A 23,448-nucleotide genomic window follows, 5' to 3' on the forward strand; every position below is an offset into this window, starting at 1 on the left:
GGCCCGGTCTCGAAGTCCCCCCGACCTTGCCTCACCTCCCTGTGGTGGAACAGAGCGCTCCATCCACCTGGGGGGGGACCTGGGCTTCCTTCCGTTCCCGGGGGTGGGGCTGCGTCAGAGCGGCCGTGAATTCTGTTTTGCAGACAATCCAGGTGACAAGCCGGTGTCGGTGAACTTTGTGCAGGACACCTCCAAGTTCTGGTACAAGGCGGACATCTCCCGAGAGCAAGGTGCGTGGCAGCCGGGTGCGGCACCGTGGGGGGGGGGTGTCGTGCCCAGGACGGAGCTCTCAGAGGGGCTGCACGCCTGGGGAAGCACCGCGCCCTCCCTGTGAGGACGGGAGAGGCAGGGGTCCGGGGAGGGAGCTGCCCGGGGCCGCACACCACTCTGCGTAGCCCTGCGTGTGGGGGGTGGTTTCCAGATACTCCCACCGGCCTGGCCGGTGCCGACAGCCAGTAGTGACAGGACAGTCAGTCCCCAGTGTCCCGAGGGTCAGCAAGGACAGACACCAGGGTCCCTGCTTGTGCACACTGCGTTTGTCCACACGGCCGACACGAGCGCAGAGTAGCAGGCCCGCTGGTGGACCGATCGGCCGCCTCGCAGTCGCCACTCTGTCTGGTGCGGCTCGGGGGCCGGGAAGAAAAGCCACCGTCGTTTTCAGCAGCCGAGTCCAGTGTCACTTCTAACGGGAACGTGTCGGTGACGAGTGGGGGACAGCGGTCATCCCCGCTGCAGCACCCTGGCCCCACAGCGAGCTGGCCTCCACTCGGACACTGCTGCCCGGTAGAGGCTACGACACAGCCACACGGGGTGTCACTCTGAGGGTGGCATGTGACTGGCTCAGGAGCGGCCAAGTCACCGGAAATGAAGTTCTCCAGGGACTTCCTGGTGGCAGCTGAGAGAGGGGGCGTCACAGCCTAGCCCGGGGAGGGCAGCTGCGGTGACCACTGAGGTCCCCACTCAGCCCCGGGCCACCCCGTGCCGGGGTCTCAGCCTTGGGGTCTGGCGCAAATGCCTGGACGCAGAGATGAAGTGACCACACACAGCTCTGTCCAGGTTCCGCAGCGAAGTTACTCCGTTAAATCCAGCAGACGGTGACGGTGGTCAGAATGTGCTTTTTCCACTGAGCTCAGTGACGCTGTTGTCAGATAACGAGGGCGGAGCCCCCGGCCCAGCGACCTCTCGCTCCCTGACCTGGCCCGTTGTGGACAAGCGCAGCCCCAGGAGTCAGGGCTCTGCTCCCAGCCCTTCCCTGCACTGGTGGCAAAACTGTCCCACGACTGACCGTCTGCACCAGCCCCCGGCCTTTGGCTGGCTGGACGGACGGTCAGGTGCTGGGCAAGCACCTTGTTCTAGAAGCTTCCATGTGGAGCCCTTGTTCCACGAGAGCAGCATTCTAGACCGGGGGGCTGGGCTGGCGGGGAAGCGGGTAACTCCCTTGGGTGCTGAGTGGAGACGCCCTTGGCTGGCTGTCTGTCTGTCCGTCTGTCTGATCTCAGCTGCACACGGAGAGGGTGCCTTTTGGTGGAGCTGCTTCCACAAAGGCTGACCTGTGAAAGGGTCACTTTCCAGGTTTGTAAGGAGGACACTAACACAGAGGACTGTCCCGTGGGCGGGCCGGCTGCCCCCAGTGGGAGAGCTGCCTGTGGGCTCTGTTTGGGTTTTGTTTTAACTGTCGGGAAGGGCCACGCCCACTGGCCCCTTGCAAAAGGAGAAGAGAGCTTCCCCCGGAGTCACGGTGCGACCCTCACGCCCCTCTGCTCCCTCCAGCGATCGCCATGCTGAAGGACAAGGAGCCGGGGTCGTTCATTGTCCGCGACAGCCATTCCTTCCGCGGCGCCTACGGCCTGGCCATGAAGGTGGCCACACCCCCGCCCTCCGTCCTGCAGCTGAACAAGAAAGGTGTGTACCGCCCCGCCCACACGCTGCCCAGTCCACCCCGCCCGCCCCGCCCACACGCTGCCCAGTCCGCCCGCCACCCCGCCCACGCTGCCCCCCTCCACGTGCCCCGCCCACGCCCCGCCCACGCCCCGCCCACGTGCCGTCCCACGCCCACGCCGCCCGCCCACGCCAGGTCGCGAGGTTCTGTCTGTCTCTGAGACTATGTCAGAGCCACGCTCACAGGTGTCCTGTTGAGGATCTACTTTTGCGGTTGCATTTTATTAAGCAGTTTTTGTTAAAAAAAAAAAAGGTGGTTAATTATTTGTAAATTTTCTTTATTGCCTTGAACGGGTGGTCCTCTGCATTGCCCAGAGACGGGCAGTAAGTCAAGGCATCCGCCCTCCAGCCCCGCGGTGACCGTCTCCCGTGCAGTGGCCCGCACCCCTGTTCTTGTAAAAAGGCCACACTGCATGCGCAGTGCTCGTCCTGCACCCGGGATCAAAGAGCCTGGCACCACGTTGTCCCTTCTCAGGGTGCGGACAGTGCCTCTCTCCTGTCCGTCCACCGGCGTGTGCGCGGGCGGGCGAGGTCAGACCTGTCGCTGGGCGGCCCCCCGGGCAGGTCCTGGCTCTGACTGCATCCGCCCATCCCCCGTGCTCGGTGTCTGCAAACTCTTCTTCTTTCTGTTCGTCCGACCACAGCGGGAGACCTGGCCAACGAGCTGGTCCGGCACTTCCTGATCGAGTGCACCCCCAAGGGCGTGCGGCTGAAAGGCTGCTCCAACGAGCCGTACTTCGGTAGGTGGTGGGGGGCGTGCCTGCGGCACTCAGCCCGGCACAGGGCCCCCAGCACACAGGCTGAGCACATGGCCCCTGCACACGGCCCCCAGTGCACATGGCCCCCGGCATGCAGGCTGAGCACATGGCCCCCAGCACACAGCCCCTGGCACACAGGCTGAGCATACGGCCCCCAGTGCACAGCCCCCACCCCCCTGCACATGGCCCCTAGCACACAGGCTGAGCACACAGCCCCCTGCACACGGCCCCCAGCACACAGGCTGAGCACATGGCCCCTGAACACGGCCCCCAGTGCACATGGCCCCCGGCATGCAGGCTGAGCACATGGCCCCCAGCACACAGCCCCTGGCACACAGGCTGAGCACACGGCCCCCAGTGCACAGCCCCCACCCCCCTGCACATGGCCCCCAGCACACAGGCTGAGCACATGGCCCCTGCACACGGCCCCCAGTGCACATGGCCCCCGGCATGCAGGCTGAGCACATGGCCCCCAGCACACAGCCCCTGGCACACAGGCTGAGCACACGGCCCCCAGTGCACAGCCCCCACCCCCCTGCACATGGCCCCCAGCACACAGGCTGAGCACACAGCCCCCTGCACACGGCCCCCAGCACACAGGCTGAGCACATGGGCCCCGGCACCTGGGGCTGTCACTCTGGCGAGCGTCCCTCGAGCCTCTTCCTTGAGCCCCCGGTTCTGGGACTCCTCTCTCACCTGAACCACCGCCTCTAGAATAAACTGGATAGGAAACTGTCCTGAAAACTTCCGCACCCACGTGTGGGAAGCCCAGGGCTGGGCCTGGACAGGTGGGCGGGGCAGTGAGTGGCCCCTCCCACGGGGCCTTCCTCCCCATCCCGTGAGGTTGCAGGCCCTGAGCGCCTGGGCGTGGCCTGGGCTCACTCTCTCGTGGCCCCAGCAGCCCTCCCCGTCCCAGTCCCCGTCCCCGTTCCCAAGACAGCATGGCGGCTGCTGCTCCGACGCACAGGCTGTGGTTCCTTCTCATGACGTGGGGACACGTCTGCTGAGCGTCACTGCCGCCCCTCCCCCGCCCCTCCTGGTTTTGCACACAGTCCTGCCAAAGCGAAGTGCGGCGTCCGCACCCTCTGCAGCAGGTGGGGCTGCCCCTGCTCACTCCCATCTCCGCCTGTCCGCAGGGAGCCTGACCGCCCTGGTGTGCCAGCACTCCATCACGCCCCTGGCCTTGCCCTGCAAGCTGCTCATCCCAGACAGAGGTATGCGGCCGGGCCCGGCCACCCCGCTCTGGGAGCCGGCTCGCGGTCGGGACCCACGGGGGGAACAGCTGGGACCCGCGGGTCAGCCCTGACGAACGCAGAGAAGGTGACCCCGTCCTCGGCCTGGTCGGCAAAGCCCTGGCTTTGTGAGAGGTTCTGCAGGGCAGGATCCTGTAGCCGAAAGACACAAAACGCCTGGACCGAGGGCCTTCGAGGTCACTGACGGTCGAGTTTTGGATTCTACAGAATCGGCACGATGTTGCTACTGCTGGGTTTGTGGGGCTGGGCCGATGGCTCTCGACCTTTTATGAAAATATTCACAGTAAAAGAATTAAGAATCAAGGCGGCCACAGCATCACATTACTCTGTCATATCCTGTGATGAGGAATTCGGGGTGTAGCTCCGTGTCGTACACCTTTTATAGTTCACTCGTTCGCGTCAGTTAAGTCAGCGGTCAGGAAGCTGTTTGCTGGACCGCGCCCGCCCAGCTGTCACTCAGAAAGGAACGGGCTGAACAGTTTGTCGCGAAGCCCGTCACCGTCCGGGAATTCAGTCACGAGCGTCTCGCGTGGTCGGGGACGTTCTCCCAGGCGGGCCGGACTCAGTTTCCCGTCTTCTTGTCCCTTCGCGCAGATCCGTTGGACGAAATCGTGGAAAGTTCTCCGCAGACGGCGGCCAACTCCGCGGCGGAGCTGCTGAAGCAAGGCGCAGGTCAGTCACGGCCTCTCGTCCCCGTCCCGCCCCCGCCCCAGCCTCTGGGTCTCCTCTCCTGCGTGACTGACGGTTCTGCTCGTGTGACGGCCCAAAGGTGACTCCAACAGGCTGGAAATGTCCCTCTGACCGAAACGAGGCCAGTGCAGCCGGAGAGGTGTCCGGTGCTGGGTTCATTCTGGGGGAGACGTGGTGAGAGACAGGACGTGGGTGACCTGCCCTTCCAGCGGCCAGGGTACGCGGTCAGAAGTGACTCAGTGTGTCATCTGAATGGGCCGAGGGTGTGACCCTGCCCCCCGGCCACCCAGAGTGACCCCAACGCCCAGGGCAGGCCCCCCGGGCCCGTTCCTTTTCTGTGGGTGGACTGCGTCTTTGAGACCAGTTTCAGGTTCCCAGTAAAACTGAGCGGAAACGACTGGGTTTCTATCGGCTCCTGCCCCCGGCTCACAGTGTCCCCACTGTGCGCACCCCCACCAGCGGGTGGCCCGCTGGTCACAACGGAGGAACCCCCATCGTCACCAGGAGGCCACAGTTTCTGCCGGGGTCCCTCTGGGCGCACATGCTGTCCCATCCTCTGCGCAGTTTGCGTTCTCCTCCTGTGCGCTCTCTCTCCATTACCACACGCACCGTGGTGCCTGCGACCCGGTGACAGTGAGATCTCTCTGCTTCCGGAGGGGATGTGTTCCTGCTGAACTCCTTAGCCTTTCCTTCAAGGGCCAGTTCCCCGTGGCCAGGACAGAGAGGAGTTGGCCCAAGCGCGCCAGAACCTGACTCTCGAAGTGAATAGGGTGGTGGTGACGGTCCTGGGCTCAAGTCCGGGCTCTGCTTCTCGAGGTTGAGACCCCTACCCGTGATCGGCAAACCGCGGCTCGCGAGCCACGTGCGGCTCTTGGGCCCCTTGAGTGTGGCTCTTCCACAAAATACCACGTGCGGGCGCTACCTCGATAAAGGAACACACCTACCTATGTAGTTTAAGTTTATAAAATTTGGCTTTCAAAAGAAGCTTCAGTCGTTGTCCTGTTGATATGTGGCTCTGCTGACTAATGAGTGTGCTGACCACTGCCCGGCCTAGCCCCTCGCCTGGCCCTGCAGACCTCAGCACAAGGCACCTTTCCCCCACGGCCCAGAAGGAGAGCGTTCCTCTGAGCGCCTTCTCCAGCCGAGATGCCGCAGCACAGAAGGTGTCCGTCTGTCCCTCCCCTGCTTTCTAAAGAGCAGGCGTCCTGCAGCCTCCCTTCCCGGGAGTCCAGGGACAGGCGCAGTGGTCACATCACCCCCATGCAGGCCGTGGGGACCAGGTGAATGAGGCCGAGGGACCTGGGACGTGGGCACAAAGCTGCCGTGGCTCTGCCTCCGTGTAAACCCACTTCTTCGGCACAACAGGAGGGGCTTCCTTGTGGCTTTGTCCTTTCCCTGTGTGGCCCCCGATGGAGAGAGGGCTGGGGCCCGAGTGACACCCGCGGCCGCTGTGCGAGGCAGTGGTCCCCACGCCAGAGACGAGAGCCCTGCCCCAGGCCCGTGGGAGGTGGTCCCACATCATCACAGCCTTGATTTCTAAGTACTCAAGTTTCTCGTTCTGTTTTGGCTGATCGCTGTTAAATGACTTTCTCATCTCTTTCAATAACACATAGCACCTGTCAATAACTCTACAGGGGGGGCCTTTCAGGGGACAGGAGCTCAGTCAGGACCTGGCGTCCTAGTTGATCCTGCCAGTCGTGCATTGACTGAGGGGAGGTGGACTGGGGCCCCGTCACGTTCGTGTCCTTGAGAATCTCGTGACACTTGCAATGGCATGAGTTCCCTCCTGACGCCCTCACGGCGGAGGAGACGAGGAACCGGACCAGGAGCAGGGACTGTCTCCCGGGAGGTCCGAGAGGTGGTTCGGATGGGTAGAGCGGCCCCGGTCAGGAGGAGGTCTCGCGTTCAGCTCCCGATCGCGGCGAGGAGCTGGAGCGAGGCTTTTCCTTACGCCAGGTCTCACATGTTGTCCTGATTCACTTAGAGACCTCGAGTCCTGGACTCGCCGTGGCCGTCCAGGACTGTCCCCTCCCCTCTGTTCTCCTCACGTGGAATCGGGGAAACTGAGGCAGGAGTGTCAGCCGGGCCAGATGCTCCTAGCACGAGGCGCACACTCAGATCTCCTCAGTCTCATCCTTTCCCTTGATGCTTGCTGATTGTGAGTTTGCTCCAGGCTCTAGAATCGTTCTGTTGACTGCCTGTAGCTTCCGGTGCTTAACTGGTTCTTGTGGAAGCAGCGGGCTGCGCCGTACTCGTCCTGAAAAGAGGCGTTTGTACCAGACTTCTTTCTAGCGGGCTTCCTGCGAGCCTGGGGGTGGCAGTTGTCACTCGCTGGATGGTGACGTAAGGTTTTCTGTATGAAAGTCATGTGTGTTCTCCAAGCTGGAAAGGGAGGCGCAGAACAGAGAGGGGGAGTGAGTCACACGCAGACCCTGAGTGACCCCCCCACCCCCCGGGGGGCGTCACAGGTCTGCCCGTGGTCCTGCAGACACGCTGGGGGTCCCCATTGCTGGCAGCTGGGTCGGGTCCGTTGTGGGACCCGGCTCCCCATTGGGGGGGCTCACTGAGCTTGTCTCCAGTGTCCCAGAACCTCCTCCCTCCCGCGTGGACGCCTCCGCTCCGAGTTCCACGTGGCTGCCTTCGGGACCCATGTTCCCAGGGTCTGAGGACCGTTCCCCGCAGGGCCACAGGGCGCTTGGAGCAGCTCAGCTGTGCACACAGCGTGCCGTGCTGAGGTCGGTGGCACTGGCTGTCCCGGACACACTGGGCTTCACGGCTCCACATCCCTGGACAGGAGCACGTGTGGGAGGGACTGGCCGTCCTGGCAAGGCCCCGTGGGGCAGACCCAGCGGAGCCCGGCGGGCCCTCTGTCCACTGCGGACGAGGGGCTCGGGCTGCGTGAGCTCAGCAGCAGCTCTGCCTGTGGGGAGGGGGAGAGGTCCCCAGATGCCGACTCCTGCTCCTTCAGAGGCCACGGGGGACGCGGTCAGAACGCCAGGACAGAGCCTGGCCGCGGGGGGTGGCCAACCTGCCCCCAATTCAGGCTGCGCCAACCTGGCAGGACGTCGTTGTTAGAGCAGAAAATAATTGTTCTTTCCTCCTGGGTGACGGCTGGTCAGCATCCCAGAGATCCCCCCGAAACCAGAGGGAGACGGGCCCCCCCCTGAGCCCCAGAGGGGCCTGAGGCGTCCCGGGCGGCCGTCCAGCTGCTGCCCACACGACACATGCTTTCCATTTCTGAGTGCGCGTCAGCGCACGGACGCGGCCTGGTTCTGCTTTTCCTACTAACCTGGGCGTTCGTTTCCCGGCAGCCGCGGTTTCCACGGTGACCACTGCTGGCTGCGGGGTGTTCCTTCCAGGGGACCTGAGCCGCCCCCGTCCTCGCCAGCACTTCCCTCTGTGATGAGAGGGGGCGGGACGTCCTCCCCCCCAGGATGGCCGCCTGACGCGTCACGGGCGTGTCCCCCGTCCCCTCAGAAGCGAGACTTCCAGGTGACCTCCCGGTGCTGGTGGTTCTGACCTGGGTGCAGGTGGTTCTGACCCGGGTGCTGGTGGTTCTGACCCGGGTGCAGGTGGTTCTGACCCGGGTGCTGGTGGTTCTGACCCGGGTGCAGCTGGTTCTGACCCAGGTGCAGCTGGTTCTGACCCGGGTGCAGCTGGTTCTGACCCGATGAGCGTGGCCGAGTTGTTTTCCAGGAAGGTCACCCTGGTGGACAGACACCCGGTGCTGTGGGGGCACTGCTCTGCCTCACGTACTCGGGGCCACGGACGCACGCCGTCCTCTGTCCCCTGCACGCTGTACCTGGTCCCCGCCGAGTCAGGGCTGTGACTCGGGGTCCAGACCGCCCGGCCCCCAGTCCAGCGTTTCTTCACTTCGTCTGTGGCCGGCCTCTTGTCCCACCCAGAGCATGGTGACACAGAGGTGCTGCCCAGCCTCTCGTGGGGACATGGGCAGAGAGAGTGCTTCGGAAGTGTCCCCATGGCCCCAGGGTGTGAGTGTTCTCCGCACTGGCCTCGGGACGAGTGTGTCCCCGAGTCACTCTCCTCACCTCGGAATTAGGGACAGAAGACATTTTCCTCTGACGCACCTGCACCAGCCACGGATCCTCGACCCCAGGCCGCTATCGCAGCTGCTGTGGGTCCCACAGACGTGCTAACACGCTGCCTCCCGTCCCTGCAGCCTGCAACGTGTGGTACCTGAACTCCGTGGAGATGGAGTCCCTCACGGGCCACCAGGCCATCCAGAAGGCCCTGAGCATCACGCTGGTCCAGCAGCCACAGCCCCTGTCCACGGTTGTGCACTTCAAGGTGTCCGCCCAGGGCATCACCCTGACCGACAATCAGAGAAAGTGAGTGTGGCCGGCCGGGTGGTGGGGCGGGGCTGGGCTCACACCCGGGGCTGCTCGCCCCTCAGCCCTCAGCCCTCAGCCCTGGACACGACCGCGGTCATCCCAGTTAGCGCTGCGGTCCCAGGAATGACCAGTAGAGTCTGCCTGCAGGTTCCCTGTTGTCACGGGCGGGCGTCCCGGGAGCCAGCTGTACCTTGTTGATGCTTTTTTCTTAGAGATCAGTAAAATTAAAAAGAAACCAATAGGTATATATAGTTCTATGTGTTTGGGCCTTTGAGTAGCTCACACACACCCTGTGTAACTTGTAAATGCAACAATGTTTCACGTCCTTTCTGTGAAAACGCTCTGAGCTGAGTCCAGGATTCAGGCATCTTTGCTTCAGTAAAATGACCTCCCGGTGCTGGTGGAGAGTGTGACCTTGGCGGACAGTGTTTTGGTGCCCAGGTGATGTCGCTGTTACACAGTCACGTAGGATGACTGACATTAGCAATGGTTCTCAATTATCTCAGTTATACGGCACTCTCTGACTAGATAGCTATCTAGGTAGTATAATTGTAGTATAAAGATAATATTATAACGGTTGCCCAATGACTGAGTGACTGTGTTATTATATCATCTGACTGTTTAGGTAGTGGGTGATATTTCAGTATCTAGGTCATATAATTGTCACGTGACAACATCTAACAATGACTAATAATTACTTCCCAGTTACTGAGTGACAGAGTATTGTGCTACCCGGCTCTCTAGATAGTTCCGTCCCACGTGACTTCCATCGGGGGGGGAGGAGGAGGAGGAGGGGGAGGGGGAAGGAGGGAGGAGGAGGGGGAGGGGGGAGGAGGGAAGAGGAGAAGGGGGAGGGGGGGGAGGGGAGGAGGAAGGAAGGAGAGGGAGGAGGAGGGGGAGGGGAGAGGAGGGGGAGGGGGAGGGGGGAGGAGGGAAGAGGAAGAGGGGGAGGGGGAGGAGGAGGAGGAGGAGGAGCAGGAAGAGGAGGAAGGAAGGAGAGGGAGGAGGAGGAGGAGGGGAGGAGGGGAAGGGGGAGGAGGAGGAGGAGCAGGAAGAGGAGGAAGGAGAGGGAGGAGGGAAGAGGGGGAGGGGGAGGAGGGGGAGGAGGAGGAGGGGGAGGAGGAGCAGGAAGAGGAGGAAGGAAGGAGAGGGAGGAGGAGGAGGAGGGGAGGGGGAAGGAGGGAGGAGGAGGGGGAGGGGGAGGGGGGAGGAGGGAAGAGGAGGAGGGGGAGGAGGAGGAGGAGCAGGAAGAGGAGGAAGGAAGGAGAGGGAGGAGGGGGAGGAGGAGGAGGAGGGGGAGGGGGAGGAGGAGGAGGAGGGGGAGGGGGAGGAGGAGGAGGAGGGGAGGAGGAGGAGGAGGGGAGGAGGGGGAGGGGGAGGAAGAGGGGGAGGAGGAGGGGGGAGGGAGGAGGAGGGCAGATGGCCGGGCTGTGCATGTGGGTGGGGTCCCCCGACCAGGGGGCTGTGGGTGACGCTCAGAGGGCTTGGGAGGACCGGCGAGTGAAACAGAGGTCAGAGTGTGAACCCGGACGGAGGTCAAGAGGGGTCCCCCGTGGCCCCACAGTGACCCTGCTGGCCCATTGTTGGCAGGACTTCCCGAGGGCCCTGTGTGCACAGCCCTTCACAGTTTACAACCTGGCGTCAGATCTGTCCCTCGTCGTGTCTGATTCGGGCGCCTGTCTGGGGCCTGGTGGGCAGTTCCCGGGTGACGTTTCCAGTCCGAGTGCCGTCCCCCCAGCCCGCCTCACACCCACTGACCCCGCTGAGCTCCGGGCCACCTCCTCCGTCCTGTGCAGCGCGACTGGGCTCCTGCCCCGTCCTCGTGGGCACGGGGCCAGCCCGTCACCCTCAGCCCCCGTGTCCCCACAGGCTCTGCCCACGGGGCCAGCCCGTCACCCTCAGCCCCCGTGTCCCCACAGGCTCTGCCCACGGGGCCAGCCCGTCACCCTCAGCCCCCGTGTCCCCACAGGCTCTGCCCACGGGGCCAGCCCGTCACCCTCAGCCCCCGTGTCCCCACAGGCTCTGCCCACGGGGCCAGCCCGTCACCCTCAGCCCCCGTGTCCCCACAGGCTCTGCCCACGGGGCCAGCCCGTCACCCTCAGCCCCGTGTCCCCACAGGCTCTTTTTCCGGAGGCACTACCCCGTGAGCAGCGTCCTCTTCTGCGCGCTGGACCCGCAGGACAGGAAGTAAGAACCCTGTGCCCCCGGCCCTGGCCCCGGCGGTCCGAGGAGAAACTGACGTAACTCTCTTCTCTCTCCTTTGCCAGGTGGATCGCAGACGGCCAGGCCTCCAGGTGAGCCACCACGTGACTCCGTGCTGACCCGGGAGGGCCCTTGTGGGGAGTGGGGGGCCTTGGCCTTCAGGGGCTAAGGCCGGCATCGCCAGGTCGGGCGTGAGCAGGCAGAGCTGTGTGTGCGCACGGAGGGCACGGGCTCATGAGGGATATGATGTCACGCCCTTGCTCTGGGGCCAGGATGGCGTGGGGCCGTGCACACGCCCACAGGTGGATGTCCCCCCGTCCCCTGATGTTGATCAGCAAGGCCCAATCCCAGGTGTCCTTTCCAGGGGTCCTCCTTCACCGTCCCCCTTTGTCTTGGGGTGACTCTGACAAAGTATTCGGGTGCCCTGTGCTCCGGCCACAGGGCTGGACCACCCATCTGGGTGACTGGACTGCCCGCGGCCACTCCCTCCCGTGGTGTGGGGACCGCTCAGCTTAAACAAAACAATCCTCCATTTCTCTGAGGAGCAGGAAGACTGCCAGGGGTGGGGACACGGACAATGCCGTCACTGTGTGAGGCCCGGGGCTCCGGGAAGCCCATTCAGAGCACGGCTTCAGTCCTTCTGAGAAATCGCTGACCCACTGCCTTCTGTGTCCTTGGTGGCCGGGGGGGGGGGGCCCCGGCGGGTTTCGAAGGCAGGTGCTAGCGCCCGCGTGGCCTGGCAGGACGAGACAGGACGCTCCGCCCCTTTCTCTCTCCGCAGAGCCTTCGGGTTCGTGGCGCGGAAGCAGGGCAGCGCCACGGACAACATCTGCCACCTGTTCGCAGAGCACGACCCCGAGCAGCCAGCCAGCGCCATCGTCAACTTCGTGTCAAAGGTCATGATCGGCTCCCCCAAGAAGATCTGAGCCCCTCGGGCCGGCACGGCCCCCACTGTGCCCCCCCCCGGGGACCTGGCCTTCTGGCTCCTCAGACTTCCCAGAACCCACAGCGCGTCCAGCACCCTCACTGCGCCCGACGTGCCCAGGTGTCCGCAGCCCCGCCCTCCCTGGGCAGAATTGGGCTCCTGGTCACCCACCCAGCTCCACACCTGGGCCACACAAAGTACAGTCTCCCGTGTGCCTTGCACTCCGGCGTCTGAGGTGGGGGGACACCCAGCCCACTCTGCCGTGGCCTGAGGGACAGCTGCCTGTGGCCCCCATGGCTGCAGACATCTCCTGTCCAGCTGACGCCCGGGGCCCTCTGCCCTCCTGGGACGAAGATGCCATTCACCTCCGAGGGGACGCACGTGTGACGAAGGTTCACTCAGTTCGGGCCCTCCCGGGACACTGGGGGTGTGAACGACAGGACCCTGAGCTGGGCTGTGAGGACGAGGACATCACACAGAAGTAAGATGCCATTTCCACCTAATTTATACTTTCTTGCCAAATTATTTATGACCGCGGTGTGTCGCTGCTGCGCTGTGCTGGTGTGCGTGCTGTGGCCCACGCCCGCCATGTTGGGGGTCCCGGGACAGAGGGTGACACAGGACCAGCTCTGGTGTGCAGTGACCACAGGTGTTTCCAGGCTGCGGCTGTGGTCCCTTCTGGGGCGGAAGGTTCTAGAAGGGTAGGGCATGCTGGCTCCAGAAGCATCGTCCTGGTCCGTCTGGTCCACGCCTGTGGGCTCCTGGGGGGCCCGGTGCCTCTGGGGTCCAGAGAGTGCAGCGGGGGAGCTCGGGCTCACGTGTTTGGGGGCCTCTCCCACCTCGCCTGAGCCACGGAGCCCGTGCTGTTGACGCCCACGTGGACGTGGACCTGCCGTGGTCTGTCACCTGATCTGTCAGGCCACGGGCTTGGGAGGAGCCAGTGGTCCTGCTGGTCCTGTCCGGGGGAAGCCACCGCCTCCTTCCTCGTGACCTGGCTGGTGCTCTGCAGGCCACCCTGCACTGCCCTTCTGTGCTTCGGACAGCGAGCACCTGCTCCTCCGTCTCCCCAAGTCTCCAGTGACGGTCCCCAGGTGGGGGCTGGTGACATGCACTGCGGACTCTCAAGCGGGTCAGAGGAGTAGGACCAGGAGCTGGGACCGCAGAAGGCAGGGGGCTCCCCACAGAGCTCCTGCCAAAGCCCCAAACGCAAGTGCCTCACTTCTGTGCCAAACGTCCCCCTGGGCCTCCGGGACGGGACTGCTCCCCCCGCGTGCTGGGGCTGCCAGCGTGGCCCCGAAGGCAGGTCCTGGCCCCGGCAGGAATCGGCGAGGGGACCGGCGTGGGCGTTGTCCCCAGGAGACGCCGCGTCCCGAGCCGGCTCACACCCACGTCGGACCCAGATGGTGATCCGGGCTTCTTGTCTTTCGAAGGATGGATGACAACAGGCGTGTGTCGAAGTCAGAGCCAGACGGGGGTGGGGCTGAGACCAAACCTCCGGAACGTGGAGACCTGGGCCCCCCTCGCAGTTTGCGTCCAGGGCGCCAGGGAAGCTGAGCACCTTCACTTTTCAAACGGACTGGTCAGCAGGGACATGCTGACCTCCCAGGGGTCAGGGGCGCCTGGAGGTTTGCTCCGCGCGAATGGCTCCTGAGGGACCCATGGGCACCAGCCCCTGGTTCCTGACAACAGCTGGTACGACAGGTCTCTCCACGTGTTACATGTGCATTAAACGGGACGGGATACGCCCGTGACCTTGGCACCAGGCTGTGGGTGCGCCCTCCGCCCGCCTGGCTCAGCAGAGCCCCGGGGGGACCCTTCCCCAGCTCCTGGTCTCCCGGGCACCAGCAGGCACAGGGCGCTGTCCTGGAGCTCAGCAGAGGTGCCTCCCAAGTGTCCTAGCCAGGGCCCCTCCACCCTCACGAACCCCCAACTGTTCCTCCAGTGTTAACCTGTAACCAGCTAAGCCACGCCCGTGTGCGGGCTCCCGCCTCGCGTGTCCCTGGCCCAGAGGCCTCCCTGTGCCTCCTTCTCTGCCTTAACTACTCGGGGCATTTCTACGCTCCTTGTATTGTAAAGAGAATACCCAGTATGTAAATGAATGTTCTATAAAGCTTTGTATAGTTGTCTCTGCTCTTTGAATGTCCTGTTCAGAGTATAATAAAATATTAACCTTGGTAACCTTCAGCGAGGTGTCGGCTTCTTGTGCTGGACAGAGGGCCCGCAGGGGTGTGTGTGTACGTGTGTAGGTGTGTACCTGCCTTGTGCATGTGTGTGTGTACGTGTGTGGGTGTGTACCTGACTTGTGCATGTGTGTGTGTGTACGTGTGCGGGTGTGTACCTGCCTTGTGCATGTGTGTGTGTGTACGTGTGTGGGTGTGTACCTGCCTTGAGCATGTGTTTGTGTGTACGTGTGTGGGTGTGTACCTGCCTTGTGCATGTGTGTGTGTGTATGTGTGTGGGTGTGTACCTGCCTTGGGCATGTGTGTGTGTACGTGTGTGGGTGTGTACCTGCCTTGTGCATGTGTGTGTGTACATGTGTGGGTGTGTACCTGCCTTGTGCATGTGTTTGTGTGTATGTGTGTGGGTGTGTACCTGCCTTGTGCATGTGTGTGTGTACGTGTGTGGGTGTGTACCTGCCTTGTGCATGTGTTTGTGTGTACGTGTGCGGGTGTGTACCTGCCTTGTGCATGTGTTTGTGTGTACGTGTGCGGGTGTGTACCTGCCTTGGGCATGTGTGTTTGTGTATACGTGTGTGGGTGTGTACCTGCCTTGTGCATGTGTTTGTGTGTACGTGTGCAGGTGTGTACCTGCCTTGGGCATGTGTTTTTGTGTAGGTGTGTACCTGACTTGTGTGTGTTTGTGTGTACATGTGCGGGTACCTGCCTTGGGCGTGTGGGCTTGTGGGCTTGTGTATGTATGTGCACGTGTCTGCCCGTGTGGTCCAGTGTGTGTTTACTTGGAAGTCTGAGGGGATATTTTATGAATTCAGGTATAAATTCAGGATTGTTTTATCTTCAGGAATATATATTAAGATTTCTTCCCAGAGACAGGAAAACCTGTGTCCAGAGTTTAGGAATTTAATTACAGTGGGTGGGAGGTCATGGCTGCTGTTCAGCCCCTGATGGGACTTGGCAGGTGTCCCCTAGCTCGAATACGGAACATCAGGTGCATGCCCTCGTTTTCTCAGCAGGAGCTGCTGACAGGCCTGCGTCCCCCCTGCCAGGGGGCCCATGGTGCTGGCTGTCTGCCCTCGGGTCTGGCCCCGCCCCTGGAGACCCCTTCGTGGGTGGTGATGGGAACTCGAGGTCCCTCTGCCCCGGTCCCTCTGCCCTGAAGCTTGGAGCAGCTGTCACAGGAGCGTGCGGGGTGGCCGTGGGGTGCGCCTCACCTGAGTCTGGGTCACACCACGGCCCCGGTGGGGTGCCGGGCCGCACCTCCCTCTCCACTGCAGGCTCCGGTCAGGAGGGTCAGGATATATGTCCCTGGGCCATGCTGGTTGTGGAGCAGGTTCCAGCCCGCTCTCCCTGCCCCGGGAGCCTGTGAGGTTTCCCGTGCACTCAGCGTCAAGAACACATTTCCACCCACACGTTCATCTGTCTATCTGTCCGGCAGGTGCACTTGCAGAGGTCCTGGTGTTGGTGCCGAGAGCGGACGGGACAGCAGGCAGGGGTGGGGGGCAGGTCATAGCAGCAGGAAGTGGCCGTAGCCAGCTCAGTTCCCCAGCCCTGTGGGTGTGGTTTCCAAGGACACTATCTGGGTTTGTCACATGGCTTCAGTCTGCCCAGGTGGTGAGAGTCTGTGACCACCAGACCTCACTGGACGGGCCCCTGCTGCATGGGAGTGGGGGGTGGGGGAGGACCACGCTCCCAGTTCACCATCCAGCCCCGGGGCCCTGCTCTCCGGGGACCCCGCATTTGATTCCCCATCCTGGTTTCCGTCTCCCTGAGGTCTGCGTGGTCACCATGGCTGTGGGTGGAGCTGCCCCGTGGCCTTGGGGCCACATGTCACCGAGCAGCACGTTGGACCATCTGACCTCAAAGCCAGGCTGTTTGCAGAGGTGGAGGTGAAGGGGCCTGAGGGGCGGGGTTTGCACACGGCCCCAGTGAAGACCGGGGGTACCAGGCAGGGATGAGTCAGTCCTGCTTCCATCATACAAGCCAGGTTCCCTTAACCTCACCCCAGTGACGACCTCAGCCGTTTAACCTCCACAGAACTAGACAAAAAGACACCACAGCACCAGCTACCCCAGAACGAAATCTTAAAAGATAACAAACGGACAGGAAACAAACAGAAACACAAAAATAAGGCAAAACAAATAGTAACCCAGCAGACGTTAGCCCCAACCCATCAGCCGCCCCCTCAAACGTCAGCGTTTGAACGACGCAGAGACGGGCAGAGGAGAAAACAATAAAGCATGTGACACTTTGGCCCAGGGACAGGCGGGTGGAGTGGGGAGACATAGGGAGACAGGTCACGCCAACGTGAACATAAAGAAGCGGAAACCGCGGAAGGAACACTGGTGACGTGTGCTGGAGCGAAGAGACTCCGTAGACACAGGAGGGACTCTACACTCACGAAAGGACCCACCCCCGGACAGACGCGGGCACCCTGGGCAGGCGCCCCCGACAGTCCCGTCCGGAAGCTGGCACGGATGAGAGGAGAAAAGGACGCAGGCCGTGATCGGAGGGCACTGGACACGCCCTCGGCTCCCGGCGCACCAGTCGGGAGAGGCTGTGGAAACCGAGGCCGCACTGGCCACGGGCAGGACCGGAGAGGCAGTGCCCCGCACCCCATGCCAGCCGAGGGCACGGTTCTGCAGCAGCCGGGGAGCCTGCGCCCGGCAGGTCACATTCTGAGCCGTGACACAGGTGGGCATGTGTCCTCTCGGGGGAGACCTTCTGTGTCACAGACTGGTCAGGTCGCCCGGCTCCTGGCAGGACAGATGTCCGCTAGGACAAGAGCACAGACACCGCACCTGCCGTGAGCTGGGGTTGAGGTCCGAGCTGCCCCCTGCTGCAGCCCAGGAAGTCTCGCTTAGCACGACCCTGCCCCGCAGGCCTGGGTAGGGGCCTCCTGCCGCCTGGGCCAGGACACGCCCACTTGGGTCACCCCCGCAGCACAGGGGACGCGTCTGCAGGCGGCCTGGGCAGCTTCTGGTCATCTTCAGTAGCAGCTCCTGCAATTCCGGGCACAGACGAGCCAGGTGATCTTAGCTGCTGGCAGATGGGCACCCGGGCAGCTTTTTACAGGTGGCCCCCGTTTGTTTTTAATTTCTTCCCAGGTGGACATTCCAGGCCTGTGTCCACCTAACCCGTGGCTGTGGAGGCGGGCCCTGCGCTCCCGCCCAGGGCGCCCCATTTGGACCGGACCTCCCAGGCCGAGCGGACGGGCGGACCGCGCGGCAGCACCGCCCTCTGGTGGCCGCCCGGCTCACTGCCGCGGGGCGCCGCGCGGTCCGGCTCCCGGACGCCCCTGCCCAGCTGTCCCCCGGGTGTCCCCACGCGGAGGACAAACGCCGTGGAGGGAGACGAGAGAAAAACACGCAGTGGCCGCCAAGAGGCGGCTGTGCCGCACACGTCGGGTTTTACCCTTTTTTGTGAGTCTTCGGAACCGGTCCCAACGCTACAACCCGCGTCTCTAAGGCGGTGTGCGCGTCCGGCCGGCAGGGGGCGCGCGGCCCCCGCGGTCAAGGTCAGGTCGCCGCTGCTGCAGGAGCAAGTGGACCCCGCGTCCCCGATCGATCCCCCTCTGTCCTCCATCGCGGCCACACTGCCCCGGGGCCGCGGGACCCCACGGATGGCAAAGTGGGGCGGGGCAGGCCCACGCTGCCCGGGGTCCCTGAGGATACGACACACACCAGGGGGACTTCTGCTGAGCTCCAGCTGCCCTTGACGGATTCTGTCCCCCAACAGCCCACCCAGTGTCCCAGGGCAGCGATTTCAAGTCAGTGCGCCCAAGAATTTTTAAAACGTGCAACACCTGACTCTAGCCAGGGGCACTGACCTCTGTTCCCCAATAAACAAAGGACAACAGCCTGTAACACAACAGTAGCCGTCCGGCGGGAATGCATCAAAATCTAACTAGTTTCTTTTGTCAGATGGCCAGAAAGTGTATGTATGTGTGTATATATATTTTGGGGGGGGGGTGCCGCAGAATTTTAGCAATTTGTGTATGTGTGCCAGGAGATGAGAAAGGTTGAAAATCGCTGTCCAAGGCTGTCGCCCGCTCTGGGGTTTTGGGTGTGAACACCACCCACCACACCGGAGACCATTCCTTCTGAGACAAGACAAGACATCATGTGCGGTGACATCGGGCTCACAGAGGGACAGGTCCTGTTTTTCCCTCTTTGTGCGCTGGCTGGGCTTGCTCTGTTTACTCTGGGCATTTACTCGCAGGGACTGTCGGATCTTATGACCCCGGAAGGCAGCATTTCCAGGAAATCAGGAAGATGCCTCCTTCCCCTCTGCTATTTTTATCGTTTTCAGAACAACTTTGTTTCTGAGGTTCCTCCAAAGACGACCAGGTCTGGCTTTGTTTGAACTTAGTGCCTTTCCGGAACGCCTCAACTGTTAGCACATGCTGTGTCCCAAACATTGCTGGACCGGCCGTTTTGACCCTCACACTCCGTGTAACCTTGAACCTTTCACGCTGAAAGAACGGTGTGTAACAAAGGAACAAGAGCCAGCATGATGGACAGTCAAGTGTGTCACATGGTCTAGTTCTGGGAATCCACCCTGCAGAGATCACTAAAAAAACAGATCTGAATGCAAACCCAATGAACAAAGATATTGGTCAACACACAATAGTGAAAGTTTGTAATGCTCTCATCATCCCACAATGTCTCACAGCTGCTTAGAAAGTAGGGCACGTCTGTTTGATGAACTCATCATTCGTTCTTTTATTTATTTATTGTTACAGAGACAGAGAGAGGGACAGACAGAAAGGGAGAGAGATGAGAAGCATCAACTCTTCATTATGGCACCTTAGTTGTTCATTGATTGCTTTCTCACATGTGCCTTGACTGTGGGGCTACAGCAGACCGAGTGACCCCTTGCTCAAGCCAGCGACCTTGGGCTCAAGCTGGTGAGCCTTGCTCAAACCAGATGAGCCCACGCTCAAGCTGGCGACCTCGGGTTTTGAACCTGGGTCTTCTGTGTCTCAGTGCGACGCTCTATCCACTGCGCCACCACCTGGTCAGGCTGAACACATCATTCTTAAAACAATGCCACAGTCTTTTAGCATCTTACTGAGTTTGGATATATCTACTATAAAAGTCACTCGGTTTAAGTGTGCATTCTGTGATTTTGACTAAACACACACTGTTGCACAGCCATCATCACGACCTCGCTTGGTAAGATCACCCTCAGATTTCCTCGTGATCCGGAAGTCCTGCCCCGAGTCTGTGCTCCGAGGAGCAGCCAACAGGGGTCCAAACAAGTCGTGTCACAGGAATGTCCACAGCAGGACTACAGACGGTTTCCGAGAGGTGGAGACCACTCAACTGTCCGTCAACTGGTGAATGAATAGAAAATGTCACGTCGTCACTCCATGGAGTATTATTCAGCCCTGAAAAGTGCTACCATGTGCGTGAGCTTTAGCAACATTGTTAGTAAAAGCAGCCAGCCCCCGAAGGTCCCACGCTAGAGGATCTACTCGTGTGACGTGTGCCGAACAGGTCGAGCTCTGGAGACAGGAGGCAGGTGGCAGCCAGGACTGAGGGAGGGGAAGCAGGGAGTGACTCCTTTAGTGGGGATGAGATGTCCGTTCTCCGCGATGAGAAGGCTCTGAAACGAGAGAGAAGTGTGAGTTACACAGCACTTGTGAGCAAGCCATGTGCCACCAAGCTGTGCGTTTTAAATGGTAAAAGATTGTTCATTGCATATTACGTGTATTTGACCACAAAAAAAAAAAAATCAGTTGCCCACGCACGAATGAACGGGGTTGGTAGTCTCTCCAAAAACAGGACGGCCTGGCGGGAGCACAGCACAGCCTGCAGGTGTGGGGCACTTTGACGGTCACGCCACCACGCCCTTGCTCTGGCCACCACGCCCTTGCTCTGGCCACCACGCCCTTGCTCTGGCTACCACGCCCTTGCTCTGGGAGCTTGGCCAGACCTCTTCTCACAGTCGCAGAGAGGCTGCAGTCTGAGCTCAGGACGGGTCCTCCTGAGGCCCCTCTCCTGAGCGTGTAGACGGCTGTCTGCTCTGTCCTCACACCACAGTCGCCTTCTCAGTGTGTCTGTGTCCTCACCCCCTCACCAGTCATGCTGGATGAGGTGCTCACCCTAGAACCTCATTCCACCTGAGTCCCCTCTGTAAAGACCCTGTCTGCAAACACAGCCACGTTGGAGGTTAGGACTTTGCCTATGAATTTGGGGGACGAAGCCAGGATGGGGGAGGAATCCCACCTGCGGAGCTGGGATGCCCCAGAGACTCAGTCGGACGCTGCCTGCAGACCATCCGTCCGATGGCCACGCTGGAGCCTCCAGATCTCTCAGGGCCTGACCCCCTTGCCCTGTGCTTCCACCGGGCAGTGCCCAGGCCAGTGCCGGGCTGGCACGGGGTCTTCACAGAGCAGCACCAGGACGCCAGCTCCACACCGCTCGTCGGTGCAGGGGGACACCTTGGTTCCCAGCAGCTTCTCAAAGAAGTTACGACACACTCTCCTTCCCTTCTTTGTAAACAATAGACGCTGCCAGAATGAAGCTTCCCTGTCCCTGCCCTTCCTGATCGGGTGATAACAGGGCCCATCCATCATTTTTATCTCCCGGCGGTGAGCTGTCTCTGCAGGGTGGACCTTCTTTCCCTCGGGCCGTGCACTCTTGTCCCCATCAACCATTGGGTCTGGCATCTGCTGGTGTTTATTTCAGCTTCAAAATTAAAGAAGAATGTTAAGTGTACGACTCAGCTTGGTTCCCAAAGCTGGAGGGGTCTGGAACAGTGTAACCCCCTGAGAAACGCTTAGGAAAGGGGTAAAAAAAAAACACCCACACTTACAAATAACACATTTGGAAATAACAGAACGTTTTCGTTTGGGACGAGAGCAACTTTCCTAGAATGTTTTTGTGTTTTTTTCCCCCCCTAAATGAGGATTCTCTGAAAAATCAACAAAAATAGGTCAATTGTCACAACAACTTCAGAATCACCATTGGAAACCAAACAAAGGCAGGCGTGGGAGACCACGGAGAGGGCTGACGGTTTGCACAAGGATCCTCCCCGCAAGGGACCGATGAGTTAACCCAGCAGTGCGGTCACACAGCGGTCCCTGTCAGCTCGACTGTGCCCAGTGTGGCGTTTTCCAGAGGGAAGGGCACTGTGGCCCGAATGCTGGGCACCAGCATCTCATTCAGTGGCAGCCAGTGACTGTAATTCCCCCCCCACACACACACACCCAGTCACAGGGCTGGTGAGCCCTGTATGCCCCGCCCCACGGGGAGGGGGCAGGTGCAGGCTGAGGGGACCCCCTCAGGAAACCTGTGTCCCGGGAACAGCCTGGCGTGGTGGCCGGCGTCGACAGGGGCGGAGCAGAGGACACAGGAGCAGCGTGTGTCCTCGGCGGGTCCCCAGCTCTGTCTGCGCCCAAGGACGAGATGCAGGGGTCTCCCACAGAACACGGGGTCGGGGGCACTGTTAGTACACAGAGAAGCAAGGGGCTTTTGTATGTTGACTTTGTATATAAGCTGTTTTTTTGTTTTGCAGTCCTTAGAATCTTCTACGTGGATAAGAAGGTTTTAAACGCTCTCCCCTCCCAGGATTGTCCAGCAACAACAAACAGCAACAACAACAACAAAAATAATTTATTTAATACATAGAGAGCTAGCTGGGTTATGTCTCCTTGAGTGAATTTTGATAGTTTGTGTTTTTCAAAAACTGGCCAGCTTCTTCTCAGTTGTTACATTTGTAAACTGGAAGAGATGAGGCTAAGGTTTCATTTTTATCCTTTTTTTGTTATTCTGTGTGTGTGTGGGGGGGGGGGGGGTCTGAGGGAGGTTCCCTGCCTTCATTTCTGAGATTAGAGGGGTTTTTTTTGTCTTTTTTGTATCTTTGTTGGTCTTGCTAGAATGTTATTGTTCTTTGCAGAGAACTAACTTTGATTCCACTTGTTTTTCTGATGGCTATACTGTTTTTAATTTCATTGATGTCTCCTCTTATTTTATTATTTTCTTCCTCTGCTTGATTTGAGTTGATTCTGCTTTTCCTTTTCTAGATTTTTAAGGTAGGACTTCAGGTTACTGACTTGAGACCTTCCTTCCTTCCTTCCTTCCTTCCTTCCTTCCTTCCTTCCTTCCTTCCTTCCTCCCTCCCTCCCTCCCTCCCTCCCTCCCTCCCTCCCTCCCTCCTGCCTCTCTTTCTTCCCCTTCTTTCTTTTCCTAGTATAAACATTGAATGCTATCCATTTCCCCGTAAGCAGTGCTTTACTCACACAGGACAACTATTTATAGGTTGTATTTTTTTTATTTTCATTCGACTCGCAACCCTAATCTCCCCGGAGACTTCTGTTTCCAGCCCACGTGGCGTTCAGAAGTATTTCGCTTCCTTTCTAACTATTTGGGGATTTTCCACATGTATTTTGGTTTTCATATCTAGGTCAAGCCCAGCTTTGTCAGAGACGCAATGGTGTGATTCGGGGTTTCTCCTTTGTGAGTTGTTCCTCTCTGGGGCTGGATAGGTCCTCTCCTGGGGTGGGGGAGCTGCTTCCTGGGCCCCTGGAAGGTGTTTCCTGCTGTCGGGAAATAACCTGTCCTGTGAGCCTCAGTTACTTCACCCGTCCACGGAGCTGTCCAAGTTCTTTACACTCGGCCGAGTCGCCGTCTCCTTTTTCTACTGTCGACAGAGCAGCGAGCTGATGTCCCCCGTCCGGTAAACATGGATGTCCCTTCTTCACAGTTTTCATGCGTTGGGATCATTGAATCTTCTTGGTGGGTCCATTCCTTCTCATTCTGTCGTGTCCGTATTTCTCCCTGGTCCTTTTCCTTGTTCCGAAGTTGGCTTTTCCTAACATTCACATAGTCTGTTTTTGGCTTTACATGTTTCCAACCAAACCTTTTATTTCGGAAGGACCTTAGGTCTGCAGAGACGGCGGTGGTTTGGGGTGCACGCCTCTCGCTGCCGTCCGCCACCCCTGCCCTGGAGTCCAGGGGTCCTCACGTCTCCCCGGTCTGCTCGGGTCTGGGGCGGCATCGCCGTCCTCCCCTCTTCTGCAAGCTCTCGACAGTCTGAGGAGCCCGGGTCGGGTATTGTGTAGACTGTCCCTCCGTTTGAATGTGTCTGATGCTTTTCTCAGGGTCAACCCGGGCTCTGCACCCCAGCCTTCCCGTGACGGCTGTCTGC

General features: G+C 60.5%; 1 protein-coding gene across 8 annotated transcripts in view; it reads left to right on the forward strand.

Moving 5' to 3' along the window:
- Positions 1-12,261, forward strand: part of TNS3 (tensin 3) — a 133,138-nt gene extending 120,877 nt beyond the window's left edge. For all 8 annotated transcript variants that reach the window (XM_066240242.1, XM_066240240.1, XM_066240243.1 and 5 more), the window contains 9 exons: positions 144-230; positions 1,771-1,902; positions 2,583-2,678; positions 3,833-3,910; positions 4,544-4,621; positions 8,820-8,988; positions 11,110-11,178; positions 11,259-11,285; positions 11,975-12,261. In XM_066240242.1, the coding sequence (XP_066096339.1) occupies positions 144-230; positions 1,771-1,902; positions 2,583-2,678; positions 3,833-3,910; positions 4,544-4,621; positions 8,820-8,988; positions 11,110-11,178; positions 11,259-11,285; positions 11,975-12,119 (881 nt within the window). In that variant the 3' untranslated portion in view covers positions 12,120-12,261. The remainder of the gene's footprint in view (positions 1-143; positions 231-1,770; positions 1,903-2,582; positions 2,679-3,832; positions 3,911-4,543; positions 4,622-8,819; positions 8,989-11,109; positions 11,179-11,258; positions 11,286-11,974) is intronic.
- Positions 12,262-23,448: the final 11,187 nt, after the last annotated feature.

This window comes from Saccopteryx bilineata, chromosome 7, assembly GCF_036850765.1.
Source record: "Saccopteryx bilineata isolate mSacBil1 chromosome 7, mSacBil1_pri_phased_curated, whole genome shotgun sequence".
Taxonomy (NCBI): Eukaryota; Metazoa; Chordata; class Mammalia; order Chiroptera; family Emballonuridae; genus Saccopteryx; species Saccopteryx bilineata.